At 34.7% G+C, this 16,643-nt stretch overlaps 2 protein-coding genes across 3 annotated transcripts in view; both read left to right on the plus strand.

The window, feature by feature from the left end:
- LOC149795683 (phosphatidylinositol 4-kinase type 2-beta-like) overlaps positions 1 to 16,643 on the plus strand; it is an 89,071-nt gene that overhangs the window by 34,066 nt on the left and 38,362 nt on the right. For both annotated transcript variants that reach the window (XM_089965545.1, XM_089965547.1), the window contains exon 2: positions 9,586 to 9,786. In XM_089965545.1, coding sequence (XP_089821671.1) covers positions 9,586 to 9,786 — 201 coding nt within the window. The remainder of the gene's footprint in view (positions 1 to 9,585; positions 9,787 to 16,643) is intronic.
- LOC149795684 (uncharacterized) lies at positions 10,037 to 12,280 on the plus strand. The gene is made up of 3 exons (XM_089965548.1): positions 10,037 to 10,399; positions 11,425 to 11,638; positions 12,097 to 12,280. The coding sequence occupies exons 1-2, from the start codon at positions 10,233 to 10,235 to the stop codon at positions 11,561 to 11,563; spliced, it is 306 nt and encodes a 101-aa protein (XP_089821674.1). The 5' UTR covers positions 10,037 to 10,232; the 3' UTR covers positions 11,564 to 11,638; positions 12,097 to 12,280.

The raw sequence follows: 16,643 nt of genomic DNA on the forward strand, positions 1-16,643 counted from the left end.
AAGAATAAATCCTTATTTGAATTTCACTATAAATCCAAGTCTCTATGATTGAGATCATTATTTTTGAGCACTTTGTATTTCTTGATGAACATATTTTGAATTAAATAATTTCACCCAAATCAAAATACTGCACAACAATAATACAACTTGATTCTGCTCAGATGCTATTGCATGAATGACTAATTTTACAGTGAAGAAGGTTTATATAAAAATTAAAACAAGGAAAGAAAAAAAAAACAGATGATGGTCAAAAGATCATTGTTCTGGAACAGTTAGAAACCTTATTACAATAAAGCATGTAACAAACAACAGGTACACAAGATCTAGCTATGCAAAGAATGGGGCTGTCAAAAATCACGAAAAACCAACCCGGGTACCCGTTGCGAAATTTAACAGGTACCCGGGTACCCGTTAGCACATGAATGACATGTACAACCGTAGACCACCTAATTGTTATCCCCATTTCTTTAATATTTTATGTGGCGATAGAGGCTAACCGTGTAATGCACTACTCGGTCTGATGCGTCCGCAACGATGTATCTGCGAATGATCTGACCGCACGCTATTAATTAATTTATTTAGAATGACCTTTGTACACAGATGGTAGGTATAATCCAACTTTTAATGATCACTGTGATCAGCCGTGTTAAATCCTTTAGAACACTCACCTTTTTTTAAAGTATAAGTCCTTGTTAGAACAGACCATGTTTATTCATCGGCTTTTGACCACAGATTTGAATTACCCACGCATGCGTGTGAAGCAGCTTTACCACATGTCAAGAGTAATGCGTTAAAACCGTCTTTGTGTGTGTGTGTGTTTGTGTGTGTACGAAGATTTCAAGGTGTCTAGGTGATAATTGTTCATAATATAAATTGTGGGATTTCTTCGACATGTGTGTTCGGAAGTCAAAGGTATCCATCTGGATTTCATTAAAAGAGCACGCAATGTACCGATCATTTAGCACCCACAATCAATAGTTATCGTCTACAAAGAGGTTTATTACCTGTAGAACAATGCTATGTTTTAACCTTGGTATATAATGCCTCGGGGATAACGGTTTGTCCTGTTGCACAATGCCAATGAATTTTATTAATCCAAACAGACTCTCTGATGTATTGTTTATTTATATTAAGCAGGGATCTGGTTTCTAATTAAAGCCATAGCTGTCACACCTGTTTGAAGTGATTGACGAGTGTGGCGATTTTTTTTTACGGGTACCCGCGTTTACGTTTCAATACCCGGGTTTTTCAATACGGTCAGGTACCCGGGTACCCGAGTACCCGTTGACAGCCCTAGCAAAGAAATTCAAATGTCCTTGAAACAGCTTAACATAATAATCCTAATAGTTATCCAGTGTTGTGTACAAAACTGTCACTGATCTTGGACAAGGTCATCAATTAGATACAGTGTTACATTACCCATTGCATATAATGAAATAAACTATATATAAAAAACCTAACAAACAATGCAAATTAAATATAACAACTCCTTACTTCCTTTCTGCTAAGAGACTAGGCCCATCCAAGTATCAAGCTACACAATCAAGTAGACTACCTTCAACAATCTCTATGACCGCTCTGGTGGCCTAGTGGTTAGGGCATCCACCTCGGATGTGGGAGGCTGCGGGTTCGAACCACGGCCAAGTCATGCCAAAGACTTGTAAAAATGGTACTAACTACTGCATCACTAGGTGCTTAGCATTAAGAGGTTAGTGTTAGGACTGGTCGGCCTGGTGTCAGGATAATGTGACTGGGTGGGACATCATGCTACATGTCTGCATCATGATGCCCCAGTGCTTGACTTCACTATAAAATGACACACTGCAGACATTGCAGTGATATTACCGATTTTTTTTAAAAGCTACATTACAAACCCAAATCACACACATTCATCAATTTCTATAGCTACTAGTCTTGAGATGATCCTGTACTTTGCAGAGAGATGAATTTTCGTGGAATGCCGCCCCCCCATGAATCTTACTTTTTTAATTCAACAAAGCAGACGAGTATGAAGTGGCTTTTCAAATGTCAGAGTATTGGGAGATTACTGTCCAGTCACTTTTACTTGAATATATTGGAATGTCAGAATATTGAGAAATTACTGTCCAGTCACTTTTACTTGAATATATTGGAATGTCAGAATATTGGGAGATTACTGTCCAGTCACTTTTACTTGAATATATTGGAATGTCAGAGTATTGGGAGATTACTGTCCAGTCACTTTTACTTGAATATATTGGAATGTCAGAATATTGGGAGATTACTGTCCAGTCACTTTTACTTGAATATATTGGAATGTCAGAGTATTGGGAGATTACTGTCCAGTCACTTTTACTTGAATATATTGGAATGTCAGAGTATTGGGAGATTACTGTCCAGTCACTTTTACTTGAATATATTGGAATGTCAGAGTATTGGGAGATTACTGTCCAGTCACTTTTAACTTGAATATATTGGAATGTCAGAATATTGGGAGATTACTGTCCAGTCACTTTTACTTGAATATATTGGAACTGCATTCTGCCTTCTTCCTGAAATACTTAAAAGCCATATTCCCAGGAAAATTTCCAAATACCTTTTATTTAAAATGGGTTTTACTCTGCAATAGCTTTACTTTTGATGGTTTCCATAAGTTACAAGTCAGAGACATTGCCATTCTTAGATCAATAAATTTCTTGGAAATTTTGAATGGAAATTGCTGTTGCTTGGCACCTTGTAAATCTTTTATGCATTTACGATTTATGGACATTATCATTATCATTTGGACTAATTCTACCAATGCTGTAACTATTACCACCAAAAAATTTGGTTTACAGTGGTATACTCCAAGGAAACAAAATCATGTTCATTGGTACAGTAGTTTGAAAATAATAAAGTTTGATGTGTACTGTAAACCTACAGATAAAGACTGTTATTTGCAATGATTCTTGTCACCCCTTCCTCTGTAAGAAGTCCTATCCATTACTTTCTAACAAAAACATATGTGTGAAAACAATTGGTATTTTATATGCTTGGATAATTGCCTTTAATTTAAACATTTATTTATTAAGAGATTTTGAAGTAAACATTACTGTTTCATTTATATATCTTTCACAGATAAAGTACTGAATTGCACCTCTGTCAGTCGTATTTCATGTACATGTGTTAAAATGGATAAATCCCAAATTTTTACAAGCACATGCACAAAATTTGCTTGGGAGATGTCACTGTATTACATGTAATGTACTTAGCCACATGGAAAACAATATATAAATGAAGAAAAAGGGAATTAGAAGTGAGACTGAAAGAACATTGCATCTAAACATTTCAACTTACCAAAGCAAATATTTTGTCTGACCAGATTTTTCATGTAACAACATTAAACATAAAGATGCAGAACTTTTTGGATGCACCAAATACACACTCCAACCAGTATGGATCAGCATTCATACTTAATCACTTTTTGGATGCACCAAATACACACTCCAACCAGTCTGGATCAGCATTCATACTTAATCACTTTTTGGATGCACCAAATATACACTCCAACCAGTCTGGATCAGCATTCATACTTAATCACTTTTTGGATGCACCAAATACACACTCCAACCAGTTTGGATCAGCATTCATACTTAATCACTTTTTGGATGCACCAAATACACACTCCAACCAGTTTGGATCAGCATTCATACTTAATCACTTTTTGGATGCACCAAATACACACTCCAACCAGTCTGGATCAGCATTCATACTTAATCACGAGTGTCCAGGCATTTTATTTTACATTGTTCTTGTAGTAACATGATGGTAATGTTACCTCCAAAATGGCTGCCTTGACTGCCATCCTAAAATTTTTGAAATTACCACTTCTTAGTTGATGGTTAGATCCACATGGAATTTTCACTGTAGTTCCTTCCTTAACTCATTAACACCTGGAGTGGAGATTCTTGTTATTTATCACCGGAAATGGGGGTAGGAAATGCATTTTGGTGTTACTTTTGAATACATCTAAATATATCTGCTTTCATGTGATTTTCTTAGCTGGATTCCTGTTTGTGTTAAAAATGTTTTGGATTGTCTGTTTTGCTTGCGCATGTGCAGAAGGGTAAATATTAGACTGTTTAATTTTTTTCTACTGTTTGTGGACAAATTGTTTTTCTTGTACTACTGTTTACTCCAAATCTCAAACTTATCCTACTTTTTGGAAAGGTTCACCTATATGTGTGCATTTCCGACCTGTCTGCTTAAGATCTTGGGCCAAAAAGTTTAGTTAAGTCCAGATACAAACTCCAGTTCTGACAAATGGTAATTGATGGCCTTTAAACTTGTGTAAACAAATTGTTTTTTTTCTGCTGTATTTTGTAATGTGAGTAGAAAGTGTACAGTATTTTTTATCATTGTAGAGCTACGTTTGTCTTCTTTAGTAATACTTTGGTGTATCCAAAATGATGTTGACATTACAAAGTTCAGAAGTAGTGTCAAAGCTCATGATGTGTAAATGTGACATGTGGGGTTAATTAGTTAGAACAGCGCTCCTATAATAAGGTGCATATGGTCCTGAATCCCATTTCAGTATTCAGTAGTAATGTATTCAGTATTCATTAGTAATGTATTCAGTATTCAGTAGTAATGTATTCAGTATTCAGTAGTAACGCATTTTGTACTGCATCATAAGTAGGTACACTGTATGGCTACCATCCCATTTCAATATTCATTAGTAATGTATTCATTATTCAATAGTAATGTATTCAGTTCAGTATTCAGTAGTAACGTATTTTGTACTGCATCATAAGTCAGTGCACTGTATGGCTACCATCCAAATTTTATAGTGACTGTTTCTGAATGACAATGCTATTCATCTGATGTCCAAAATGGCTTAATAGTGGCCATTGAAAAAAATGTTAGCACAATTCCCATTGTATTAGTGTTGGTATTTACATGAGATTTTCACATAATTGATACAAGTGAAAATAATGTAAATCTGACCACCAACACATTTGAACCGTGATGATTTTGAAAACCAGATCTAATTGACATTTGAGTCAAATCAGAGGTCATTGCTTGGATCTCATGTGCAATTTTGGTAATTCAATCACTTTAGTGTTCCCATATCTTTTATAGGTTTATTGCTAATTTAATATTCTCAACATTGTAATGAGTGATTGACCTTTAATATGTACATGTATGAAAGTATATACATATGTGCAGCCTTGCTGCGTCTCAGTAATTTCTTCCTGTTGATGGGAGTGGATTTCATATCACCTTCACCTTGGGAGGGAGTTAAGATGATTAACTTGTGTATGTATGTTCATTATTTGTGCATTATTGGTCAGGTGTTGCATGTTGCTCTGGCATTTTGCACCATGTCTAAATATTGCTATTCCTGGAGTCATGAAACTGCGCTCCCTGTCTGCATACTGCTATTCCATGAGTCAAGATACTTTGCACCCTGTCTGCATGCTGCTATTCCTAGAGTCATGCAACTGTCTGCATACTGCTATTCCTAGAGTCATGCAACTTTGCACCCTGTCTGCATACTGCTATTCCTAGTCATAAAACTTTGCACACTGTCTGCATACTGCCTTTCCTAGTCATGCACCCTGTCTGCATACTACTATTCCTAGAGTCAAGAAACTTTGCACCCTGTCTGCATACTGCTATTCCTAGTCATAAAACTTTGCACCCTATCTGCATATTGCTATTCCTAGAGTCATGCACCCTGTCTGCATATTGCTATTCCTGGAGTCATGGAACTTTGCAGTAATATGTATCTTGGCAAGCACCCTCATCACAAAATTGGATCACTGTAACATAATGTAACAGGAAGATTTGGGTCCGGGCCAGATTACAGTGAAGACACTAAAAGAAATTTAATGGACAAGATGTTTATTTATATTGTGATTGAAATTTAAATCTGACACCAAACTCAGGCTCATACATTCCTACAAAATGACACCAAACTCAGGCTCATAAATTCCTACAAAATGACACCAAATTCAGGCTCATAAATTCCTACAAAATGACACCAAACTCAGGCTCATAAATTCCTACAAAATGACACCAAACTCAGGCTCATAAATTCCTACAAAATGACACCAAACTCGGGCTCATAAATTCCTACAAAATGACACCAAACTCAGGCTCATAAATTCCTACAAAATGACACCAAACTCAGGCTCATAAATTCCTACAAAATGATACACACCATGTTCCTAGCCGGAATGAATTAAATCATGCAACTTAAACAAGTAATGAACAAGAATTAATCAACAGAAATTATAAACCAAATATGAGCTATTACTATGGATGGTCAGTGTCTAGAAATGAACACAAAATGAACAAACAGTATTGCATTTACCTTAAAGGTATCGAAAGTATGAATTTACAAAGCTATGAATACGTGATTATTCACTAAGTATGGAATTTGTACAACAACAAATAATATTTGATCCATAAGTAGGATATATACATATATATATATATATATATATATATATATATATATAAAATTTTCACTCAGAGATACTTGGTACATTTTGGTGTTCACTCAAATGGTGATACTGATTACATTTACATCAAAAAAACGAACATATACCTTGAGGTGTCCAGTTGGCGATCACAGAGTTTCTTCTGTCCCACCACTCTAACAGATGACCAGGGACCCACCAGACATGGCCCACCGCTCCTATTCTGTCCAAGTTTTGTGTCAGAATCTGGTTTTTCCATTGTAGTGAATGTGAGAGCAATGTACATTATGATTAGATATGATTTAATATACAAGTAAATACCATAGTAAAAACTCGATTGTTAAAGGTCTTGACTAGGTATATTTAGCTGTTATGGCTTGTAAGCATAATACGTGTAACACAAACATGTACAAAGTGATTTTTCTTTTAATGAAACCCAATTTTAGAAGCATTTGAGGAAAACATACATATACAAATTGATACATGCCACTTCATTAGCTTTATTTCTTGCAACCTTTCCCCCCATTTGTTTTTAACATAACCAGACTAAGCACATGTGTTATACCCAGAATTAGCACACGTGTTATATCAAAACTTAGCACATGTGTTATATCCAGACTTAGCACATGTGTTATACCCACTAACACTGAGACATGGTCTTCAATCCAGATCATGCTCATGGTCAGAGGCCATATATATCATTTGTATTTACTACACTCAGTTAAATAAAACATTGCAAATATGATGGTTACGAAAAAGTTTTCAAACAATAGCAGAAATTATATATGTATGTAGGCATAGTAAATAACTTAAGTCTCACTGCTTTAAGTTGGTGTCCCATATGGTGGCAGAGTAGTTAGCAGATGTCAAAGGGTGTAAAACTCTTTGCAGAGGGGAGTAATTTTCATTACTCAGCAGGTAAAAAGAATGATGTCCAATGACAGGCTAAATGGATTTGGATTTCTGGAAATTGTTTTGTCCATGAAAGTCTCTGTCCCTTTAGGGACTCTTGTTTTTGAAAATTATATTTGGAGTTTGTATCAGTTATCATAATCATATTTGCTAGCAAGATTTTCTGTATTTTGTGCTACATGATATGTCCTAATATAATTTTTATACATATTTGGGACATGGGAGAGTGGGTGTATGTCTCATTGGATGGATGGATGAATGATGCATTTTTGTGTTGCATATCCTACATGTATGAATGAAGACATTAAAATGTATGAACTTTTTGTCTGCTGTAATGTGTCATCATTTTTGTTGTAATGTGTCATCATTTTTGTTTTAATGTGTCATCATTCTTGTTGTAATGTGTTATCATTTTTGCTGTAATGTGTCATCATTTTTGTTGTGTTGTGCCATAAATTTGAAAGGGATGTTACCTCTCTTCATACATCCATCTGTATTTCATCTTGTTGATTTATGAATATAGTTTTTTGTGGCTGTATAATGAAAATAAATATAAAGGGAAAAAAACGTGTTGGCTGCCTTATGAAATGTTCATATTGTTCTATATCAAATGACATCAATTTCTACATGTGAGGTGTCAGTGTGGTAGTTTTTGTACATGTATTGTCAAACTACAGGATGCACTTAAAAGCAACACTGTGTATCATGTAAAGCAACACTGTGTCATGTATTTGTTTATAAGTCTAGTCCAACTGCAAGCAACATACCCTGACTGCCATTGCATAATGCACCAGCAGATCAGGGTGTATGTCGTTTGTTCTACTGATTACTCCTAACAAACTGCATACACCCAGACATGTGGGCAGATTATGCAACAGCAGATATGGGCCTGAGCAGTTTGTGGTTAGACTCAACATATAAGTGAGTGCATATGGTATTCACTGGAACAGAACACTCTGATATGGGCATTTTTCTATATGAAATGATAGCTGTGAACATAAATGGTTTGATTGGGTGATGAAATGTCATCATGGCCATGTCAGATGTGCTGACAACTATTTAAAGGCTAGTTTGCTGTCATTATACAAATGGGCTTTAATGGCTGTCATTATACAATAGGGCTTTATTTGTCAGAAATTAAGTAAAGTCACTATGTAAAACACCTTGAAGCTTGTTTTACCAAACCAGAAATCTTGTAATGCATCTGAGATACACTCCAGTAACAAAGTTCAAATATTGTGATTATTTACATTAAATATCATAGATGTGGTATTATTTACATTAAATATCATAGATGTGGTATTATTTACATTAAATATCATAGATGTGGTATTATTTACATTAAATATCATAGATGTGGTATTATTTACATTAAATATCATAGATGTGATATTATTTACATTAAATATCATAGATGTGATATTATTTACATTAAATATCATAGATGTGATATTATTTACATTAAATATCATAGATGTGGTATTATTTACATTAAATATCATAGATGTGGTATTATTTACATTAAATATCATAGATGTGATATTATTTACATTGAATATTAAGGGATGTGATTATTTACATTAAATGTAATAGATATGATTATTTACATAAAATATAATACATGTGATATTATTTACATTGAATATAATAGATGTGATATTATTTACATTAAATATGTGATTTATTTACATTAAATATAATATATGTGATATTTATATTAATATATTTTCAAAAATAGCAGACTGTTCTGTTTCTTAGGTAGTAACATTGTATATTTCCATGATACAGTATGCATGTACATATTCTCCAAGTTTTATAATTATCTGGTTCCATATTGACTAAAGTTCATTGATGCATTTTTATCCAAAACTGTTTCAGTATTTAAAGATTTTGACCTTCATGCTGAATACATTTCAAGAATAAGGGACTTGGTTTTCTCATGAGTTTCATGCTCAGAATACTTGGATAATAAGTGACCATCTTTCTCTGGTGTCCCTGGAACCATGATGGCTTTGGTGTTTAGCATCATGGACACGGCATCAAGAGAGTTGGGCTGGAATCCAACTTTGTGATTGCTAGATTACCTTCATGTGTTGCTGTGCCTTGTAGTCTCTCAAACATTCGGCTCAGTTATCAAAATGATCTTGAATCATTTTTATGAATTTAGAATCCATATTATGCTGTATGAAAGTGGAATTGTTAATTTATTTTGATTTTTTTTCTTCAGAACATCATAGGAGTGTACAAGCCAAAGGATGAGGAGCCTTATGGTCAGCTTAATCCCAAGTGGACCAAATGGTTACACAAACTGTGTTGTCCATGCTGTTTTGGACGTAGCTGTCTTGTACCCAACCAGGGTTATCTCTCAGAAGCTGGTGCTAGTCTTGTAGACCAAAAACTGCAGTTAAACATTGTCCCAAAGACAAAGGTTGCACTTAGTTTAAACTTAGTCCCAAAGACAAAAGTTGCACTTAGTTTAAACTGAGTCCCAAAGACAAAAGTTGCACTTAGTTTAAACGTAGTCCTAAAGACAAAGGTTGCACTTAGTTTGAACTTAGCTGCAAAGACCTAGTTTAAACATAGTCCCAAAGATAAAGGTTAGCACTTAGTTTAAATTTAGTCCCAAAGACAAAGGTTAGTACTTAGTTTAAAGGAGACTAGAAATGAAAATTTTCCTTTTATGCACGTAATTCTTTTCAAATTCTAATTCGAAAATAATGTTTATAAAAAAAATATCGTGAGCGGATTTTGATTATATTGCGAAGAAGATACCACGATTCCGTAAATTGCCGAGTATTTCCGAGTTTTGATGAGCCGACAGATCACGTGGTCCCGTGACGTCATACTAGCCAGTCCTCGTATACAAACAAAAACATGGCCAGCGAGACAGACATCAAGCCGTACCAATTTGAACCACTGAGGGATGACTCTGCTATTGTTAGCATTGATGATGACGATGAGAATTCTATGCAGTCTCAATCTTCAAGTGATGATCAAGATAACACTTACAGAATTGGAGGAAGAACAACACACACCAATTGGTTTGTATCTACCATCATCATATTGTACATGTAACAGCCTACTTATTGTCTATCGTCTAATAATGATAATACCGTTATGCTACCGTGTAATAATTTTAATTAGGGCAAGATCCACGAAGAACAATATCATATTTAGACATTCACAAATAATTCTTTGTATGTATGTTTGTAACAGTATCTTGCGATTCAATGAATTAAATTGAACTTCCACACAATATTCAACAGTAAATCTGCCATCAAATCACAAATACAGCCACTGATGATGTTATTCGGGATCTCTCAAATTGAAAGACAATGCATAAGCTCAACTGTACCATCAACAATTTCCACCACCCCTCTCTTTATTAAAAACCAGACCAATTATACAATATAGAAATATATCCTGACCCTGGCATCACTGCATCATAAACACATTTCCTTGTCAGGGACAGACATGTACATTGGTTTAATATGGGTCATTAATAACACTATAACCATTTGCTTAGGCAATGTGTACATATGCACGTGTCCTTGGCTAACACACAACAACCTTCCGGATTGTTTGTATCCCTCCCCCAAATTCTGTAAACTTAATAAACGCAAAGACATATTATTCCTTGATTGTACACTTTATACATGTGTAATGAAATAACGGTTTAAATCAAAAAAATTGTGGACAATATCTATGATCAGATATGTGCTGCCTAATGCATAATATACATTATATCAGTATATTGACTTATAAGTATACTAGTGTTATTATTGCCAGCATCTTAGTCCTGTTTACAATATGTAGTATGCATGTATGTGCTTATGTGCATCTGCATTCATAGGTAATGCATGTATGTGATTGAGTGCATCTGTACATGCATATGTAGTGTATTCAGATTTTACTTTTAAAAATATGTTTATATTTGTTGACCTACTGTAAGTATGTCAGAGAGACAAAGAGAGAGAAAGAATAGATAAGGAGCTTGATGTTCAGTTCTAGGGTAAATTATATTCTTGTACAAATCTCATGCATGGAAGTTTGACTCATTTTGCAGGTGTGATTGTGAGCATTGCAAGGCCATGCCCTCTGAAGACGAGTGTTTGTGTTGTACTGAAGTGTCTATCATTAGTGCCAAGATGGATGAAGCGGGCATTGCATGCATCACAGAGCATGACGCATTCCAAGCTACTTGATTGAACAGATACTGTGTGGAACTTGGAATCATTACAATGGTTCATCAAGATGGTCCTTTGGATGACAATGAATGAGTAAGTCCTTGTCCTTTTAGGACATTTGTATCTACACTGGTGTTTAAGTTGAAGCTTCTAGATATCAATCATGGTATTAGAATTGGAGCTATAGAGAATGATCTCTTTCATAGGAACACTGTATTTATTCTACGATCAAGAATGCACAAGTACTCCCTCTCCACTGTTCATTTCTGAAGATAAAGGTAGGATACAAATAAGAAAGGACCAGGAGAAGACCGCTATAGGAAAATAGTAAATGGCAAAAAAACAATAATATACAATCTATTTTAAAATATAGTGTTGGAAAATCTAACAAAAAAGTACACAAATTCAACGGTAAAGCTCTTTTTATTAATCACTATTGACAGAAATAAATTCTTGTTCATACTTAATGTAGGCAGTTTTATTGAAGATTATGACTGATGAAAATAATGTTTTGAATGATAACAACGTAACACCTTTTTCTTCTTTCTCAGGACATACAGATATGTAGCCTATCGCCAATTTGTGAGTTGGATCTGGCATCACCTTGGAAAGGGAAATAGAAGAACACTTCCATCATGTGTGGTCTGCAAGATTCGTGACACATATCCTGATCCTTTGTCAAATTATGTTGGATTCAAGTACATGACTATTTAATAAATAAAACTGTAAATCAGACATTAGGCTTTGTGTACTTTATATATATATATATATATATATATATATATATACCAAGTTCCTGTAAAATCTTGAAAGCTATTTAAAAGTATTAAAGAGAATTTATTCACCTTTTTTTCTCTCTTCAAATACACCCCCCTGACAAGACTGGATTACTATTATGGCTTCAAAGATTTAAATAGAAAATGTTACACCTATATGCAATCTCTTCCAATCGGGAATAAATAGTCTACATAGTCTTGAATGGAAATCTTGATTTGTGCTCCTCTACTAGAGACTCTTTATCTACTTCAGCATAGTTCTCAGTTAGATTTCCTGGGACATCTCCTAAATATTTCTGTGCCTCCTTGAAAGCCTGTTCATACTTGGGTAATGATGTCCTTCTTGTCATGACTGTTTCTTTCAACTCTTGGATATAATCTATAAAAGAATAATCATGACCAAGTCACTGCTTAAGTTTGTAATTACCAAATACAAATTTCATGACATTGATCAAAGGAGACAATTATGTTATATTTAACAATTTTAATTTACAAATGCAGAAATATTCCAACAAAGTTTATTTGTGCGCGTGTATGTGCTGGGGTGTGTGAATGTTGAATGCTATGTTGGAACTATATTATAGCGCATTGTGTGTTATGGCCCTCAAACAACATGATGCTGTTGCCATTACAATATGAAGTTAGTTTTTTTAAGATTTAATGAAATAACAAACCATATGTTGACTCTTCTTTGCATGGCTTGACAACTGCCACCTGTCCTTTTTTGGATTTGGGGTAACACACTTTCCATCTGAGTTGTCCAGCACTAGTCCTTGCCTGTTGCTTTGAACAGTTTTCATTATAGTGCAATGCAGCTATAAACAGTCTGAAAAATTATAAGGTGTTCAGTTTTAAGCAAGTGATAATAAATGCCCTCATTTTGAAATAAAATATGGTTGAAAATTCAAATTCAGTGTTAAGAGATACTAATAGCAATTCAATAATATAAACATATGATGTAGAATATGTATGTATGTTCTCATCTAATGCAAAAGGTAAAATATCAGACAAACTCATTTAAATTTTCTCAGAACCATTGCACACACCACATACACACCATATGTGGTGAAGCATCTAATATTTCCTTATTTTAAAAAGAAAAAGAGTTCACTGTTGTACTTTATTGTGTGTAATGGCATCAGTCCCCTTGCAGTAAATGAATGACAAGTATTTAATCTTATCACTGTTTCTACACATTCCTGTCCCAAATGGATGACACCTTACCTTGCTTGCATTGCAGGAAAGAAGAAATGGGTGCTTTTAGGTGCATAATGGGTCACAACACTGTGAAAGACTTCAAGTCCATATGTCTGGTGGCAGGGGGATAATTTTTCAATATCTCTTAAAAGATATGGACTTTCTACAATCTCCCTTAACTTCTTGTAAGCTCTTGACCCTGAAATATAAATGATCAGTGTGTTGGCAAATACAGATTTTTTTAATTCTTCAAAATTACTTTTGTACAGAGTCAAATTTGGTAATAAATTTGCTTGGAAATAAAGGATTGACAGGATTAAGCATGTTTCCCTCCCTAAAGAATGTAACATGGTTGATCATGATAAATGTTCTTGATACCCACCTGAATGTGGCAGGGAGGGGGAAGAGGGTTTAGAAAATGCAAATTGGTATATTATGTGATTAATCATTTATGAAAAGGATTTCTGTGGCTATGATCCTCTTGTCAAGTTGCAGGGAAAAACAAACATATATAATAAAAACTGTATATTCATCATTGTATGCCAAGGAGAAGTTGTACTACATGTGAATTACTGTACCTTTTTTAATCCATTGACGAGCATCTAGTGGACCATGCTCACACTTTAGAAACTCCAAACTATGCCCTTCATGGATGTCTGAAACATGGTTAAGGATGGACATCCATTTTGCACGTTTCAGCGGGCCATTAGAACCAGAAGATGAGGCAACCCAGTAAATGTGATTCACAATGGATTTAATCCAGGGTCTAATATCTCTGAATGTTTTCCTCTTTGCTGTCATCTCCAGTTTCTTTGAAACACCTATTAAATAGAATATGATAGAATTCTTGAGACTGTTGCATCTTAACTAACTACAATCCTACTCATTATCAAAAATAAATAAGTGCAAAAGTTTTTAATTGCTGAAGAGGTTCTCTTTGCTGCTACATGCATGTACTAGCAAGTCATACTGTTTTCAAAATTGCACAGATAGAGCAGATGAGACATTAAAAAGAATTTAAAAAATAAAAATCAGTGGAAACGATCCAGTGGGAAATTATTATGAATGCATTTTACACGGATCTACATACAGAAGCTACCAATTATTTATTCAACTTTACAAATAAATTATTTTGAAACCCATATGTAAATAGCTAATATTGCTCCTTTTAAGAAATGGAAAATTTGTTTTAGTGTTTGATGGTGATTACCTTTTGCAAGATGCCATACATCAAAATAATGACTTTTGTCCTTGTGCTCTTCCTTCATGAACTTTTTAACCTGGACATGGCGATCAGTGATCAAGGTGTCCACAGTAAGCCCAAATTCCTCCAAGTTATGGAGACACCTCTTCAACCCTTCTAATTCCATGTGGAATGAATTTTTTACTTAATTAGACTGAAGAAAACAAAACCTGACTGTAAATATGTACTGGTGTTGTTGCATATTAAATCTTAGTTTCAAGTCAGTGACTGTCAGTTTCAAATGCTATTATTTCAGACATGCAAATGAGAAATAGAAATGTGCATAGCTTCTGAACTTTCAGTTTCTGCGATAAAGTCATAAGTATGAAAATTTATTTGATCAGTGATCCAAGATTCTGATATATCAAAATGGGACCTTTATTAATACATGTAGTTGGCAGTGGCTGTCTTGAACTTCATTTTACAAATTTATACAGAAAAGCATGCAAGTTTAGATCCTATCCATTTGCTCTGGTTGTAATGAAAATGACCAAATGTGCAATTTAAAGAACTGATGGTACAACTTTATTACCTGCACAAGCTTCAAGTCCAGAATAACATTGGTGTCCAGGTCAGTGACAGTATAGCTGCAATATTTTGCAGAGTGACCTGGACTGTCACATCTTCCATCCCCTCCTAGAATCAACATTGATCCCTGTGCTGCTGTGATGTTGTCTGCTTGGTGAAGATCCCACAGCCTGTAAACACTTGGGATCAAATGATTTTTCTGTAGATTGTCATATGTTCTATGACAAAATATAGGACAGTTTAATGCATGGAACAAGATGTTGATCTGAGCAGCACTGTTACCTGATACTAAAATAGCATTTGAGAGTAACAAATTGCCCAATGGCATTTTTTGGCACATATTCTGACTGTGCCATGTGGAAGTGTGACCATGACTACATATGGAATTTACAGTTATCATAGTTCCAAGGACACTTTTGACTTGTACAATACAGACACTTTTACAATGCTGACATTTTTAGAAGTTCAAAAAGCTTGGATTCAGAGACAAGGAAATACCTTTCATCTACTGGTTTAATGCTGCCTAATGGTTGTAGTACCTCATCAGGATCACTTTCCATGTCTTCTACATCACGTACTTCACTCTCAGGTACATAGTCAGGATCCTGATCTGTGTTTGAAGGCATATATGAATCTCTGTTTCCAGGTTCATCTAAATCCAAGCAACTCTCTGGATCTTCAACTTCATTTTTATCCTTCCTCAAAATATGCAGTGGGGGCAGTTTTACTAGGCTGCACTGTATTCCAACATCTGATACACGTGCCACTGCTTGTGTGCCTTTTGACTTTACATCAGGTCTAACCTGCACGCGCCTATTTCTACTTTTTAATATCGATTTAAAATTTGTTTGACATTGTATATGAACGCCTTTTTGTTTTTCTGGTGGAGGAGACCAGATCTGAGTTGCATATTTGAAAGTTGAATCTACTTCCGAGATATGCTCATGACTATCTGTGGAATCGTGTTTTAAAATGTGTTCAGCTTCCCCACTTTTGTCTGTTAACAATGTGTTCAAAACCTGAAAGTAGAAAAGTACAATGGTAAGAAGGTGCTCATATTTCATAATTTGGAATTTAATAAGCAATGTCATTTTAAAATAAGTACTTAAACACTGTGTGCTGTGGAAAAAATAATGATTAAGTGATGGTGTCAAAAGTTAAAATTAAAAATTTACCACCATGCAATAAATTCATTTAAGAAGCATGAGGTTCAATCATATTATATGTAAATGGCATTCATAACCACCACCCCCCAGCACACACACACACACACACACACATACACACACACACCACCTAGGGATAATATCTTGAAAATGTACATCCAACACTGAAACAGTAAGAGATAATATTG

The sequence above is a fragment of the Sinohyriopsis cumingii genome, chromosome 7 (genome assembly GCF_028554795.1).
Source record: "Sinohyriopsis cumingii isolate HCF-2022 chromosome 7, ASM2855479v2, whole genome shotgun sequence".
Lineage (NCBI taxonomy): Eukaryota > Metazoa > Mollusca > Bivalvia > Unionida > Unionidae > Sinohyriopsis > Sinohyriopsis cumingii.